General features: G+C 44.5%; 2 protein-coding genes across 3 annotated transcripts; one reads left to right on the top strand and one right to left on the bottom strand.

The window, feature by feature from the left end:
- The first annotated feature begins 1,738 nt into the window (after positions 1–1,738).
- arl6ip1 (ADP-ribosylation factor-like 6 interacting protein 1) lies at positions 1,739–12,129 on the top strand. Its single transcript, XM_040041787.1, has 6 exons — positions 1,739–1,903; positions 2,678–2,811; positions 4,472–4,591; positions 7,930–8,047; positions 8,731–8,815; positions 11,222–12,129. The coding sequence occupies exons 1-6, from the start codon at positions 1,868–1,870 to the stop codon at positions 11,338–11,340; spliced, it is 612 nt and encodes a 203-aa protein (XP_039897721.1). The 5' UTR covers positions 1,739–1,867; the 3' UTR covers positions 11,341–12,129.
- Positions 11,767–16,335, bottom strand: LOC120739843. 2 transcript variants are annotated; one of them, XM_040041774.1, is made up of 6 exons: positions 15,695–16,335; positions 15,148–15,604; positions 14,451–14,670; positions 14,049–14,219; positions 13,337–13,529; positions 11,767–12,998 (listed from the first exon to the last, which is right to left on the bottom strand). In XM_040041774.1, the coding sequence occupies exons 3-6, from the start codon at positions 14,589–14,591 to the stop codon at positions 12,886–12,888; spliced, it is 618 nt and encodes a 205-aa protein (XP_039897708.1). In that variant the 5' UTR covers positions 14,592–14,670; positions 15,148–15,604; positions 15,695–16,335; the 3' UTR covers positions 11,767–12,885. The 2 variants fall into 2 exon arrangements, with proteins under 2 accessions (XP_039897708.1, XP_039897698.1); XM_040041764.1 differs by having other exon boundaries at positions 15,474–15,604.
- Positions 16,336–16,341: the final 6 nt, after the last annotated feature.

Raw genomic sequence — 16,341 nt, 5'->3', positions numbered from 1 at the left:
TCCAGCGTTATGTTTAGAACATGAGATAAGGAAGGCACAAGTGAATAAGGAGAGTGTGCTGGCGGTCTTTTTTGATATAGAGAAAGCGTACGTGGAGGGAAGGTCTATTAATTAAAATGAGGGAAATGGGTATAAATGGTCGAATGTTCAGATGGGTTAAGGATTTTTTGGAAGGCCGATGAATCATAGTAAGGACTGGGAGGAGTTATTCGGAGAGTTTGCCAATAGAAAATGGAACGCCACATGGAAGCATAGTTAGCCCGCTATTGTTTTCACTGCTGATTAATGATGTGTTTAAGAACATAGAGGGTGGGATGGGGTTTTCACTTTTTGCAGACGATGGGGCGATGTGGGCACGAGGACGACGGTTAGATTTTTTGGTGAAGAAAGTACAGAACAGTGGTCATATAAATGGGGGTTTAAATTCTCAGTTGATAAGACTAAGTTGATGGTTTTTACAAGAAAAAGAGGTGGGGTTGACGTCAGGGTCAGATTATATGGACAAGCATTAGAAAGGGTAAAACAATTTAAATTTTGGGGGTTGTGGTTTGATGAAAGGGTGACATGGACTGTACATATTCAGAAAATAATAGACAGATGCAAGAAAGTGTTGAATGTCATGAGGTGCTTAGTGGGAACTGACTGTGGGGCTGATAGGAAATCTTTAAAAGCTTTATATACTGGGTTGATTGGGTCAGTATTGGATTATGGGTGTGTAGTATATAATTCTGCTGCCAGAACAAGTCTTCATAAATTAGATAGTATCCAATATCAGGCGTTAAGACTTTGCTCAGGTGCATTCAAAACAACATCTGCAGCAGCACTACAGGTAGAAATGGGGGAAATGCCATTACAAATAAGAAGAGAGCAACTGACATTGAATTACTGGGCAAGTTTACAAGGACATGGTCACAATCATCCGACAAAAACTGTTTTCCAACCGTGCTGGGAAAAAGAGAAAACGCAACTGAACAGTGGGACAGAAAGCAGCTGAACTTAATCTGGACAAGATCAACATGTCAAACAGTACCGTTGCCTACAATACCACCATGGATGCTCCCTGATGCAGTAGTAGTTCCTCAAGAGCAGAATACGACACAAAATGAAGGAAAGGTGGCAAAAGCAATGGGAGGAGGAGAGGAAAGGGCGATGGCTGTACAACATCCAAAGGAAAGTGGGGAAATGAGAAGTACTGGACGAAACAGGAGAGAGGAGACGATTATATCTCGACTGAGATTTGGACACACTGGCTTAAATAGCACATTATTTTTAATAGGTAAACACTGTGCAGGGGAGTGTGACTGCAGTAGGGAACAGGAAACAATAGAACATGTTTTATTGCATTGTCAGAAGTATGAAATGGAAAGGAGACAACTGATCAAAAAGCTGGACGATATGAAAGTGAAGTTGGACTTGTTTGATTTATTTCGCGTGAGCTCTATAAGTGAAAGTTATCAGGCTGTATTTTGGTTTTTAAGGCAGACCGATTTGTTCGGGAGAATTTGAATATTTTATTTTATTTATTTATTTATTTTTTATTTTAAAAAAAATTGTCATTTCGGTCCACACTCCACACCACGTGGTGGCGGTAATGCACCATTTTGCTGTTTGCCAACCGCCAATAAATCCTATACAGAGGAAGAAGAAGATGTTTTCGAAAGGCAAGGATTAATATTGGAACTCTATTACCCAGAGTGCCTCATGTGTGACGTAGGTTTTTCAGTTAAAAACATCCTGCCTCCTCGGCTCGACCGTTAGTGGCGCTGAAGCTAACGGGAGCGGAGGGTGTTGTCGTTCTGTGGGTCGTTTCTCCGAAAACTCATAAAAGAACTCCACATTAGAAAGTAGGCCGCTCAGTTTAGAGATAATGGCGGAAGGAGACAACAAAAGCGTGAACTTGATGGTAAGTAGGAAGCATTTTTAAAACCCACTATGGCGAATTTAAGGGCTCGTGTTCGATGTAGGCGTGTTTGCAGCAGGAGAGTTAGCCTCACCCGTCGCTGCTAATCTGACGGCGCTAACACTACTGTGGTGTTTAGAGATTCGTGTAAATAGTGTGAACTTTGCACATGGGGGCAGCTGAAAAGTCTAAGCTAAGCGATTTAACCCTGATCGCTTATCCGTCCGTCCGTGCTGACCGCAGCTAACCTTAGCTAGCTGACTAGTTAGCATGCTTATTTTAGCTTCAGAAGCGGGGACGCTTCCTTTTTGTGGAGGTGCTGCCTCGCCCTAACGCAGAAATCATTTTAAAGCGTTAAAACAAACTGAGATCGAGTCATCACACGCTCATTCGACGTGGTTTGACAGCCTGTGTTTGTCCCCGGTTATTTCTACGTGTAGTGCACTGTCACTGCGCCGTCTTATCACCGAAGATACACACCCTGTTTATCAATTTGCTTCTCAAATAGACTTCTAGGCCACAAAACACACAAACTGAGAGCCATATAAAGGAGTATCGTTACATTCAGGTGCTCTGTGTGTGAAACAGCAGGATAAACTCACATTATATGACTTTAAAGGTGCTAGTTGCTCTTCCAGAGGCAGCACAGTAATGTCACCTTTATACTAACTCCTGGAGAGACTGCCCTCCTGAGTACACAATCCCCTCAGATTACACTGATATCGCACAGTTTGATGGTCAGTTAGGTAATGTGTAAAGGTTTGTTTGTGTGTTCAGGCCCAGGAGACGGCCCAGCTGGAAGAGCAGCTGCAGTGCTGGCGTGAGGTGATCCTGGCTGGGGATCAGGTCCTGCGTTGGGAGAAGCCCTGGTTCCCCGGAGCGCTGATGGGCGCGACCACCGTGCTCTTCCTGTGAGTCTGCTTCAGAGTGGGCGCTACACAGCTGGCACCACACATTTCCTTCCTCCCAGCAGTGATAGCTATCTGTTACAGGAGAGCAGGGAGAGGCTGGCCATGTCTTATATTCAATTTTTATAGTTTACATCTGCCAGCGACTAAAAGCAGCCCGGTTTGATCTCAGATGGGCTGAGCAAAGTAAACCAAGGTGGAATTACTCAGATTTATTTCTTCCAGTGTAAAACTAACAGTACAAAGTGTTATGTCTTTGGTCAGGTATTTTTCTGATTTAATCACCAGTCTGATGGTTGGTTGACCAAAGATTTGCATCACAGTATTTTAAGATTCTGGTGGATTCCCTGGATTTATTATTTTGTAGTACATTTTGTTTAAGTGTGTCTTTATGTAGGTTTACCTTCTGTCAGGAGTATAAATTATTCAAAAACTACTTTAAGTATTTGACATAGGGCTATAATCACATCATAACTGTAAGTCTTTTCTGGTTTTGGGTTGGTTGTAATGTCACTTTTTGTTATCCATTTGCACTTTTTCTTACAACTGCTGTGTGCAGGTGATTCTGTCTCCAGGTAAAATCTCCTCTTGGAGCATCTCTGCTCGTTTCCCATCCTTCAACTGTCTGTACTGCACAGAGGCCTTCCTGTCTGCTAACGTACTGCTAGAATTGCGCAGCAGCTCTAGATGGTGTAATTTAGGATGTGTAACGTGTTAGAAATGGCTGCTGTGCACCACTATCTTTGCCCTGTGGAACTGAGTTAGCTTTGGAGTGTTGTCTGCTTTTGTTAAATGAGTCGTATAATTACAACCATGAGTGAACAGGGTGCAGAGCTAATACAGGTCCACTTTCAGTGTGCGGCTTCTGGTCAACACACACACACTCTGTCTCTTATTTAAACCACTAGAAAAACCACGGTAGACATTTTAACTGTTTCTTGTAGTGTTCAAGCTCAGACCGTGATGTTGTCAGAGCAGCACTACGATTACAAAACCGCTAACAAACAGATGTTTTTACAGTTTTCAGATCGATGAACCAAAGAAATCCAAAACGATGATTTTGTCAGTCAAACTCGACAAGTCGCACTACTCTCTTACTCTCTTCCAGACACTTGTGCTCTTGGTTAGTAAAGCAGGCGTCACCACAGAAAGAACAGCAGTGTAACCTGTATCCTGCGGGGTGAAATGGAGGCTTTGGCAGGCTGATTCTTGAGGCCTGATTTATTACTAATTAAGATAATCAGCAGGCCTGTGACAAGTAATATAAGCCCACACTGATGTAAAACGAGTGTCCTAATTACAGTTTTCCAGCTGGTTGTCAGAACACTCAGCTTAATGTTAATCTTTTCCACATTGTTGAAACACAAAGCAAAACAATGCAGATTAGCTTCTGCTAAATGAGCTTCGGTTGGGCCGTTATTAGGCCATTCCTGAAATCTACTGAAGGTGAATCCAGACTGGAACACTGCTGCACTGTTTCTGATGCCTTCCTGCTTGTTTCACACACCCTCAGTGTTCATGTCTTTCAGCTGCAGGTGCTTTGTACGCTCCAGCGTTCATGAGCAGAGATCCCCAAATCGTAACAATCGTAACAAAATAAAGGCGTGATTTTAAACAATGAAATGTTCAAACCCGTTCTGCCTGTTTTGTGTTCGTCCTCCAGGCTCATCTACTACTTGGACCCATCAGTGCTGACCGGCCTGTCCTGCACCGTCATGTTGCTCTGCCTGGCCGACTATCTGGTGCCCACCCTCGCCCCCCGAGTGTTTGGCTCCAATAAGTGGTGAGAGCTCTGTCATATTTGCTTCGCCCCTATGTAGACAGGTTTTCCTGTTTTGTCAGTCAGTTCTGAAGCCTTCCTACATCACTCTGGCTTCAGAGATGACCTCCAGCTTTGGTCTTTGACTAAACTGAGTTGTGAAAGAGGAGGATATATATTATTGCAACGTTCAACAGACTTCCACAGGAGGATGAAACTGGATGCTTATCAGGGTTTCAGGATCGTTCCAACTCAGTCTTAACTATGAGCGATGCAGCTTCATATGACTTTGTTTCTGTGTCTTTGATTCTTGTTTTTTCTGCAAGTCAGAAGTGATGAAGCAACAGAGAGGGTGATCTCAGATGGTGTAATGAGAACAGCTGTGTGAGTGAGCACAACACATGTCATGGTCTAACTGGACGATAACCAGTTAAACAGTCCACTGAGGAGGAAGCTAATAAATTCTGAGGCAACATGAAGCTGAAGGGGAAAGGTGAGCGGAGAAAAGGAAGAAGTATGGTTTAAAAAAACAAAAACAGGAGGTGGGGGGGGGTTTCCCTCCAGCTGTGCCGGTTTAAAGCAGTGGTGGTCTGGCCTGCTGTAGAAGCCAGAAACAGTTCATGCCTCACACGGGTTTTGTTTTTATTTACTGCTATTTAGTGCTGGGCCATATCATACCGTTCACGGTAATACCGCTACAATGTTAGCCAACGATAAGAAAATGAAATATGGCGATAGAAAGTGGGTAAAACGCGCATGCGCTGTGCCTTTGTTTTTATACGCACATGGCGGAAAAAGCATGACGGAGAACGAGAAGCGCGAAAGTGGATCGTTGAATGAAACGATGAACCAGAACTGGTTTGTAAAAATGCTGCAGCTTCAGTGGTGTGGAACTGGTTTAGCTTTCGTCCGTCAGACACACAACAAAGCACTATTTTTGGTAGCGCATGCTAGCGGGCCGTCGTTATTACCGTGTTGTTTGGAAAATACGGCGCACTTAAAATCAATCCTTCGATTTTTCTGAAAGTCGACAGAGCCCCTTATAATCCCGTGTGCCTTATGTATGAACTCTGGTTGTGTTTATTGACCTCGAAACGATTTTATGTAAACGGCGCTCGAAAATCTGTCAAATGTTTCAGTACGACTTTGCTAAGCTACGAAGCCGCACCGCTTGATGGATTGTTGGAGCATTACGGCTATTGTAGGCGGAGCCTCGCGGAGTGATACGTACTGTGCTTGTATTGTGTGTGTATAAGCTCTTTTTAAGTTTTGTGGATGTTATACATGGTTATGCTGAGGATATGTCGGCCAGTTTCCACTGGAAATGCCTTTTGGTTAAACTGTCAGCGAGGAATTTGCATTTGCACTGTTAAATTTTTATATAACTTTAATGCACATAAAAAACAGCTGATTGTGTAAGTGAAAATACATTGACTTTTTTTTTTTTTTTGCACAAATAAAGTTGTGGAGTTCTAAAGTATTTTGTCTGGTGTCAGTTATATCGTCAGTTATTGCAAATTTTCAAATGTATATCGTGATAAATATTTTTGGTCACGTCGCCCTGCTCTACTGCTATTTACATGAAAATGGGTCCAAGCTGAATTTTGGACCGTCCTAGTATGTTTTCGGAGGATGGTCATCAGTAAGTCCACGCGACCTGCCCAACAAAACGTGCATGTGTAGGGAAACCGATGGTTTTGAAAGCCTCTACAGAACTGACTGTGTAAAATTGCCCCGCCTTCATAATGACAGGGTGGCTCACCTGGAGAGTTAGTTGGTTAAGACGAGTTGTAAAGCCTGTTGGCTGAGCTGCACCTGAAGTCCTCTCATCCTCTTTGTTTGTTAGTAAAACGTAACAAACTAGATTATTAGAGACCTGCAGCCAAAGGGGCGTTTCATTTTCAGTTCGAGGTAAATGGCAGACTGTCCCACGGCTTCACGAAGCTTCGGCAGTAGCCAGCACTCGGTGAGCAGCCCGTTGATTCAGCTGTTTGTGTTGGATGGTGACAACCAGACACCCAGGACAGGATAGGATAACAGCCTTCAGTTGGCACGGTGTGCTGCACGTCATCCTCCAGCTGATATAAAACCTTGCATCAGCAGAGCGTGACCTGCGCTGCTTCACACTCAACACAGCCTCTGGGTGATGATGTACAGTTTTTGAGATTTTCGCTTGTTTTTAATCTACCGCTGGGGGCTTGGTTTATGTAGGGAGATTAAAAAGCCTGTTTACATTTTCGGTTACAGCCTCGGGATGATGAGCTATTTGTCTGCAGAGCCTGACAAATGTCCTTTGATCTCACTGAGACGGCAGAAAGCTGGCGTATCTGTGCGAGTCTGTAACACGAAGCTGGTCACGGTCCCTGTTTGGCTCCCTGACAACAAGGACTGAAATAGGGAGCGATGGCGAAGCAGAAAATAGAGGTCACTCTTCCCAGCTGTCCCCTCTTGTCCTTCACTGTTTGATCTCTTTAGCCTTCACAGCAGTGCAGCGTGGGATGTGGTGTTCCAGTTTATTGGCTGTGAGGCAAATTATGGTCAGAGATTGTTGTTGGGTGATTCCCAAACAGTGAAACTTCCACCTGTCAGTGATTTTGCTTGTTTGTCTTACTGAACTCCAGAATGTGAGAAAGTTTGGAACTGAACTTCAAGCAGAGCTGGTTTGTGCTGCGAGCAGCCCGGGAGAGTTTACATTGTACCTGTAGTGATGTTGATGGGCAGCACCTCTCCTGTGTCTCCTTTATGTTTTGTCAGGTACACGTTTTATAAATGGAGGATTCTATTCTCCTGCCTCTTATCCAGCTGGTAGCTTGTGTTCAATAGACCCAGTTCTTCCCCTGATCAGGTTCTTGGTTCTGGTTCTGCTTAAGCTCAGAGCAGCACAAGTTGCAGTCAGCTGGGCCGCAACTCAGTGCTGTTACCTGGTGACAGGAGGAGGTTAGGTGGACCTCCTCCTGTTGTAGGTTGGATTTTCTAAAGCAGAAAGGGAGGAAGTTTAAATATGCTGAGAAGCTGATATTGAATTTTTTTGCCCCGTGATCTGAAATATTTGTGCCTGCTGCAGCTGATCATCTGTGAGTCAGCTGATCGTTTCAGCTCTAATGGAGCTTAGACATTTATTAGGTCACATTAAAAACGTTAATGCAACAACACTGTTTTTTCTCACTCTCATTGGTTTAAATAGAGCTAAGTGTTGCAGGCGGCTGTGTGTGACTCACTGGCTTCCTCTTGATGGTGAGATTAGGAAATGTTGGTGAAAACCATTCTTCAGGCCCGAGCTTTAACTCAGCAGAAACTCTGCAGCCAGGACCGTTGAGTGAGTTTTCTCATTGTCTGTAACACCTTGAACTCTGCTCCTGCAGGACCACCGAGCAGCAGCAGCGTTTCCACGAGATCTGTGGGAACCTGGTGAAGACTGAGCGCCGCATCGTGGGCTGGTGGAAGCGCCTCTGCACCCTCAAGGAGGAAAAACCCAAAATGGTACGCTCAGAGCTTTCACTTTGATCCCAACCCCTCCAAAAACCAGCATTTTTAAGACATAAATTCCCAATCCTGCATCTGATGTTGCAACTAAACACCTCACTATAGTAGTTGCAGTGTAATCAGCTGCCTCTTGCTGGTCTCAGCCATGCTGTGTGTTTGTAGTTGGAAGTTTTTGACTGTGTTGCAGTCGGTGAAGAAGAGGCACAAAGCTTTGCACAATGTTCCCAGACTCCAAAATGAATCACATTTGCACAAAGTTCTGATAAGCTGATCTTTGTAGGCTAGCTTGGCGTGCACAGTGAAGGGGCTGTATCTGATTGGCTGCTGAAGGCAAGCGTCTAGTCCCAAAAACAGTCTGTGACCTTTGCTTTTGGTCTGAGCAGAGTTAAAGTCTAACTTGCCCTGAGCTACAGGGAACCTGAATGAATCAAATAAGCTGCAGTAAATGGAAGTTTTATTACAACAGGGAGCTCTCTCTGTGCTCCAGATAAAAATATCAGCTGATCTGACTTTGCTGCTCCACTTAGCAGACCTCAAACTGGGTCACAGGCAGCCAGAACAGAGTTTTTCACAGCCTGTGTGACTCGTTCTCATTCAGTGGCCATTCTGACTCTTCCTTCTGAATGATGACTTGCTAATGAAATTGAGCTGAATGTAACCTGACCTCCTGATCTCCACAGTACTTTGCCTCAGTGATCAGCAGCCTGCTGGCTGTGGCCTGGATCGGACAGCAGGTGCACAACCTGTTCCTGACGTACCTGATCGGTGAGCATACTTTCACTTGACTACAAAAAGACTGTTTTGTTTATCGCCACTGTTATCAGCCATGTTTCACTCATATCTTTGTGGGTTTCCTTCCCGCACTCTCCCCTGCTGGCTGCTGTCCAATCACACGCTCCTTCATGTCTCAAATTGTAAAGTCACTTTTAATAATATTATTAGGCAAACATCTGGTGAGCGGTTCAGGCCCAGTGTGACTACCAAAGGTAAAGCACTCGTACCTCGTGTGCCGTCAGGTTTAGGCTTTGTATCAGTAATCGGGTCTCACTGTAAACACACTTCAACACCACTCTGACATAAAACGACACAAGTCTTACTGTAATGGCAGATTTTATTTTAAATGTGCTCTTCACAGTTTGTTGTTGTGCATTAGAAGTTTTTGCACAAACTCCACATCAGGTCAAAAACAAACTCCGATGTGGCTTCAGGGGTTTGTGATGGAGACGATGTAGGAGAGCAAGCTGAGGGCGAGCCGTGTTCCCGGCTTCCAGGTGAAACTCCGGCGCTCAGCTGCAGACTTGTTTGGAAGATGTCAGCCACCTTTAAAGAAGGTGTTACACTCTTCTCCTTTTAGAGAGAGAGAAACAAGAGCTTGCTGCTCATCCCACACTGCCCGTTTCTTTATTTTTCTGTCCTGGGCTGATTTTCTTTCTTTTTTCAGTTCTTCTGTGTGGGGGGGGGACCCAGACAGTTAATACTGTGAGACTTGTTCACCTCTTGGTTTGGCTTCCTCTGCTCTGTCGCTCCAGAACACAATGATTTATGTCCTTAAACCTCTGTGTAATCCTTCACACACAGGCTGAAGTGGACATAGTCTTTGACATTTTGCTGAAGGCGTGCCTGCAGACCCCGCCCACCTTCATTCTGTTTTAAGAGATTTCCGTTTTAATGAAAGGCCCGAGGCTCGCAGAGTGTCGGGATTAAAATGAGAAATCTTAAGTGCTCGTCTCTGCTCTCGGGTCCTTCTTTAAAACTGCTTTCGCTGAATGTGGAAGTTGAGCCTTTCGTGCATTTTCTGCAGACAGAAACTCGTACGTGACTGAAGAGGAAGAGGCACTCGTGTTCATCAGCAGTTTCAAATGCTTCTGTGTTCAAGTTAATTTAATGGCCGGTGGTGCTTTAGACTGATATTTATCTTTGATATTTGGCAGGTTTTTGCATGTTTGAAGCTCTGCATGTGGCTCTGAGGGGATCAGGGGTATTCATTATTAATGGGGCTGATTGTGGAAGTCTTTACAGAAACGTGCAGTAAAACCTGAAACCATGTCTCACCGCTGCAGAGGGCGAACACGTCTTAAAGCTGCCGGGGGGGGGGTTTAGATCAGCAGGTCTGGCGAGCTGTGAGTGGGCTAATCCCCACTTACATAAGCTGAGACATGTCGAGTGTTCCTCTGACAGAAACCGAGCAGAAAGGCAATCAGAGGTCATGTGACTGTGGGTTTTAATCTGGTTGCTCTTCAGGCTCGTCTGGTTAAGCAGCTGCTTTCATGTGAAGACTTCATCTGCCGGGAGCGGGTGGAGTACAAGCAGCGGGTGGAGTACAAGCAGCGGCTCCTCACAGTCTTTCTTAAATCAGTGGCTAATGTTCCTCGGGCTGCGTGGTGTCAGTGAGTCACTGCTCAGAGAGCTGAGTGAAAGCTGTGAACAAGTCACTGATTGTTCTGACATGAACACGGGGAGTGATGCCAAGTGAGCCGTGAAAACCAACGCAGGTTTTCAGCCGATGCTGGCTTTGAAGGGAAACACTGATCTGACAGAGTGAAAGTATTTTTCATATCGGTCAGTCTTTCAGAATACAGCAGAGCCTGAAACCATCGACACGCCGTCACTTTATCCCTGCTGTGATTGGTGGTTGGAAAGCTCGATGCAGCCACACTGAAGTCGTCCATCGGTCTGTCCATTCAAAGCGATCCTGGTGGATTGAAACGGACGCGTGTGCCGCCTGATCATCCCGGATAATCCTCTCTGGTCATTAGACTGAGCGTGTGCGAAATTAACAGTTTCATTAATTTGACCTCGCAACCATGAGGTGTTCTTTCTCTACTCGATCACAGGCGCTGCCCCCTGGTGGCAGTTTAAGAGCTTTTTTTTAAAAAAAATTTTTAAAAATCTGTTAGTTTAAATTCTGTTTCAAAATAAGAGCCTGCAGCTGTTTCACTATGATAGATTATTGGCAAGTAAGAAAATGAAAACTAAAGCCACTTTCACCTTTGACCTTCAGTTTTGTGACAGTCAGGTTTGGATGATTTCATTTTTCTCACAGGAGCAAACTGTGGTTTCAGACACACAGGCAGCGTGTCAAAGTTCATCAGGTGCTGTCTGTAAACGTTTCAGCGCTCAAAGCGTCCGATTTAAAATCTTTGCACACTTTTTTTGTTCTTCTCGTTGCAGTGAGCTTCCTGCTGCTGCTGCCCGGCCTGAACCAGCACGGCATCATCACGAAGTACGCCGGCATGGCCAAGAGGGAGATCAACAAACTGATGAAGCAGAAGGAGAAGAAGAACGAGTAGATGAGCGTTCGCTGTGAAGAGGGGAATCTCTGCAAGACGAGAAAACGCAACAGGACGATGGGAAAGTGGAGGAAAGTGAAGAAAAAGGAGCAGGGGAGTTTAAAAAGTCCTCCTGCTGCCCGGGTCTCTGCACTTTGTTTTGATTTTCACACAGTTTCATTTCTCACACACACATTTAAACCTCATCACACACAAGGTTTTATTTTGCTTTTGAATTAACCTGCCATGCATGCTGCCACCAAATGAAGGTGATCACACGTGGAAATGTCCCAGTCAAACATCATCCTTCTGTTTCTTAGATCAGCTGTGCTTCGCTTGAAGGCGTCGATGCTTTCAAAGCCGTTCCCTCTACTTAGACTACTGAGCAGTTTGTGTAGCATTGCTGCCTCATTTTAACCTCTCAGACAGCAATGATTTTTTTTGGGGGGGGGGGGGGATTAACAGCAGGTCTTTTTATGTTTTTGTGCTTCTTCTGCTTCACTTGTGTTTGAATTTAGTGCTGAAAACAAAACTGGATTTGAAGCGGAGCTGAAACTGTTCGTAGAGACAGGCCTACTGCTGTACCGCTGCTAGCTGGACTCTGTTAGTGCTGGGATGAAACCCCACAGTGCATCGGTGACGTGGGGCGTCTCTGTAAATAGGCCCCACCCTTTCTTCTCTGTCCCCGTCTGTCCTTTTCTTGTTATTTATGTGTTCGTTTCTCCTCAGTCTTCTTATTTCTGGTATTTCAACTCATTTCATTATGTGTTTATTGGAGATCTTTACACACGAATAAAGTGATTTAAATGAGGTTGTTTCTTGGTCTTCATGTGTGTGAGCCCTGCCCTCCTTCCATACCTGCACTGTCCTGACCGCTGGCAGCACACCTGCGCCGTGTATTCTCTCAGGACCAAACACCTCACAGCTCCACAGTGATCCGACCCACTGATCATTGGCACGTTATTGGACCACAGTGGGAGTACAGGATTGAATATTTCTCTCAGATTTGAAGCTTTTATTGTTGGTTAAACTGGGTGGGGGGCTTTCATTAGTGGGTTAGGACCCTAGAATTCTGGGTCCAGTAATGATATTTGGATGAGAGGGTGATGGCATTAGCTGATAACTTGGCAATCACCACACACTGTATGCTTGTATCACACAGACCTGCTGATTAGTAACAGCCAGAATTTCACCAATATTTCTTGCCGTGTCTGTTAGTACCTCACAGCAGCCATATCATTGGTCAGATGATGCTATAAAAATGCTAGCAGCTACAGCCACCTGTGTCTCACCTGTCCGGCTGTAAACGTGTTTATTTATGCTGTAAAGTTGGCAGTCGACTCCCTGCTGGAGCCTCTCGTGGGCTTTGGATTTTAGTATTTCTGCGTTTTCCTGCCCATCTGAGCCCCTTCAGTTAAAGTTTACTTATTGGTTCTGTTCACCGAGTCCTGGAGGAGAAATGCTGTTCCTGCATCATATAGGAATGCTCTGAGAAGCATCTGCAGACCACAGAGTCCTGACAGGGTTTGCACATTTAATGGAGGTTTGCTGTGGCGTTACTTCCTATCAGTGGAGTCTGAGCGCAGTACAGTCCGTCTCCCAGCGTCTGGTCGCCCACAGCTGCTGATCTCTGGACCGTCTGCTGGACTTCCTCGGCTCAAACACCTGCGTCGGTTCACCTGCAGACAGGGAACAAATGTCCAAACAGCAAAGCTAACTAAAAATCAGTTTATGCCTCTGTGGAATACTTTGAAAGTGTTATTTCTGTGGTAGTCCTCATATTGTATGCACAGTTATTACTGGTAGTTTTTATTATGTTGCACACAGCAGAGATTAATTATCCTGATATTCTGTTTTTGCTGCAATGTTCTGTACAAAGCAGGATTGCTAAAACAGTTTGCCTGTTAAGAAACGATACGATTTTTATGGCATTACTGTGGCTGAGCGCGCCGCTCAAAGACGGCGCTGCGCGGTCCGTTATTACTGTGACCACAAGGACACAAGCTGTGAGCGTTACCTGTCAGGATGTCGTGTCGGTGCCGCTGTGTCTGTCTGCCGCTGGCCTGCAGTGACGAGCCATCGAACTCCGGGATCGGGTGCTCCGTCCTGTAGGTGCTCTGGCACTTGGGTGGATGATGATGACTGATGAGCTCTCTGATGGCGCGGCTGCTGTTATACCGAGTCCAGTTTTCCAACTTTGGGTCGACTCTCTGGAGAGAAGCAGAAGCTGGTTCTGTCCTTAATATATAGTCATAATATTTCACGACAGCCAGCTTTACTTTAATTCATGTATAAGTTATTTTAAAATTTAGATAAGTCTAAAATAAAAAGTTGAAATTAAAGAAAAGTCTCCCAAACATAATTTTAATTATAACTGAGGGAAGATTTGGCATTAACTGATTTCTTCCCCTAATAAAATATGCTTCTAATGCAGGTAAATGATTCAGGGTCCAGGCAGATCATCACCACCAGGATGGTCATGTGACAACTTACTGAGCTAAAAGCTGGGATGAAAAAACTGTGACTACAGAAAGACAACAGATCGAAACAACTCTGACCTCTTAACTGCATCAACACAAAGAAATAAAGCATGTTAATATTTCCTCATTCATGCAGGCACAAAAGAAGAGTTCTAGAAATATGATGGAAGTAAAAATGTAAGTAGATAAAAGACTTAAAATACTCCAGAGTCTGTCTTTAACCATCTGAAAGACGGTTTTCCGCCTCACCGGAGTCACGTGCTGGGGCGCGTACACCTCTTTGCTGTGTGACTGCAGCACACTCTGCGGCGGCATGGTGTTGTCACGGAGATCCAGCTGGCTGCGGTGCTGGGAGGGGAAGCTGGGGTCTCTGAGGCGGAAGACAAGAGGACGTCCATCGGCCGACCTGCCGGAATAACTCTGACCAGGAGAAGAGGAGAGGGAAGGGCTAGAATCGTACCCGAGAGCTGGATTTGTAGGACGTTTAAACGTTTTACATTACTGACATGTAAAATAAAACCATTAGAACTTGTATTCTATTTTTAGTGAAAACATAAAATCTAAGAAGGTAGAGATTGACTAATCAGATGTGAACTGTAGAGACTGTGGATGCGTGATGATCCACACGAACAGCGACTGTACGGAGGAGACCTGGGTGTGGGTGGTGGTGTAGCAGGGTGGCGTGTCGCCCAGGCTCAGGGTGCTCTGATGCATGGGTCTCGGTCTAAAGCGCTGAGGTTGATGTTGGCAGCGAGGACCACAGCGGGCTGAAGCCGGGCTGAAGCCGTCCATCGTCTCGTCCTGTGCCTCGGTCACAGTGCAGTCAGACCTCTGCAGCTCTGTCAGGCTCAGGTGTAACTGCAGCTTTTCACTGTGTTTGTACAGAAATCAAAGGACCTGCTTCTTTGAGCATAAACAACACTGTTAACACTTAAAATGTCATTCATCTACATTTAGAATAACAAAAGATAAACATAATCTTACAGGTACAAACCAATCGTCTAATCACAATCGCAACAATTCACACACCCTGCCACTCTGTTAGGTACACCTGTTCAACTGCTCAGTGACAAATGTCAGTCAAACACATGGCATCAGCTTGTGTGTGTGTGAGAATGCTGTTTTTCTTTTAAGTGCACATTTAACCACCTTTTTATTAAAAAGTCAAACTTAACAGGAAGAAAAAGACAGAAAGATGCTTCATCCAGAACCAGGAAGCAAAAGGTAAAATATCCAAAAGTAAAACAGTAAAAACTGGAAATAATAAAAGACTTAGGGAGAGGGAACAGTGAAAAGAGACAGGAGAGAAGGGAGGAATATACGAGGAAACGATAACGAATAAACCAACCGTAGACCTGAAACACATCTCTGGAAAGATCACACAGTAAAAACAGGAAGCAAAGATGGCGTCACAAGAACTAAGAAACAAGAATCGAAAACTAGGAAACACCAGTGACTCAAGTCCAAGTTCCCAGACCGCTGAAAGTGACACGACCATGGCAACCCCCGCAGACAAACTGCCTGTTTCTTCCTGTTGACAGTGAACATGTAGTAAAATCACAGATGTGGTGACCTCAGCACAGTCACCACACAGGACGCTCTCATATACAGAAAGCTGACAGAGATGTGTTCGATCATTACAGCAGGAATCACGCCTGCTCTGTAGCGACTTACCTGTGATAATGAAGCTTGTTTCTGTGGAAACATGTTGCCACGGTGATGAAAACAGACGGGTTTACTTTGACATTTTCTCTCAGGAAAGTGATCCTGCTCTATCATGTGCAGACCTGCCTTTTACTCCTGGACTGTTAGATGGAAAATAAAAAAAAATAAATTTACTGTATCTTCAGAATAAAACATTTCTGATGAAACTGAATGCATTTATTTGCTCTCACAGGTCTCCCGCTATCCAAATGAAGGCACTTGTTCCTTTGTCCATGAATGTTCAATGCAGTGATGGCCACTTTTATGGATTCTCCTTCAGCAGTGAGATCTAAAGGACAGAGAAACACCCCCCGAAATGTGACCAGGTTTTCTCTGGAATAATCTGCCCTCACACATAAAATCCAGTGTTTACAAATTTAAATCAGCTCTAAATTATATGGAATCTATCTTATCTGTGTGTTTTCTGACTGGACTGACACCTAAATAGATTCCCAATTTATGGCTTTTAACCCCCAGAAAGATTTTGATCTCTGACCTTCAGGACAAGACCCCATGGTGGATGGGTGGAAATGACTTATAGAGCATTTTAGAATTATGTTTGCTACTCAAACTAGGTTTGTCATAACTATTATTACCGTCATCATAAATGCACTCACTTTCCTTCTGAAGAAAAAACAAAAAGAAATGATTAAAAATGATTTTTATTGTTGTTGTTATTAAAATGATACTGTATTACTATCATTACTATTAATCTACTACTATTTTGTGTTATAAGAAGTCACATCTCATCACATCTTGTGATGATGGACCATTTTTCGCCTGACATAAAACTAAACATCATCGATACTGCTGCGCTCCCCCTGGCGGGCGGCGGAGG

Source organism: Simochromis diagramma, unplaced genomic scaffold, assembly GCF_900408965.1.
Source record: "Simochromis diagramma unplaced genomic scaffold, fSimDia1.1 OVJJ01000321.1, whole genome shotgun sequence".
Lineage (NCBI taxonomy): Eukaryota > Metazoa > Chordata > Actinopteri > Cichliformes > Cichlidae > Simochromis > Simochromis diagramma.
Note: the sequence above shows the minus strand (reverse complement) of the source record. Positions and strands in the feature narration are given on the sequence as shown.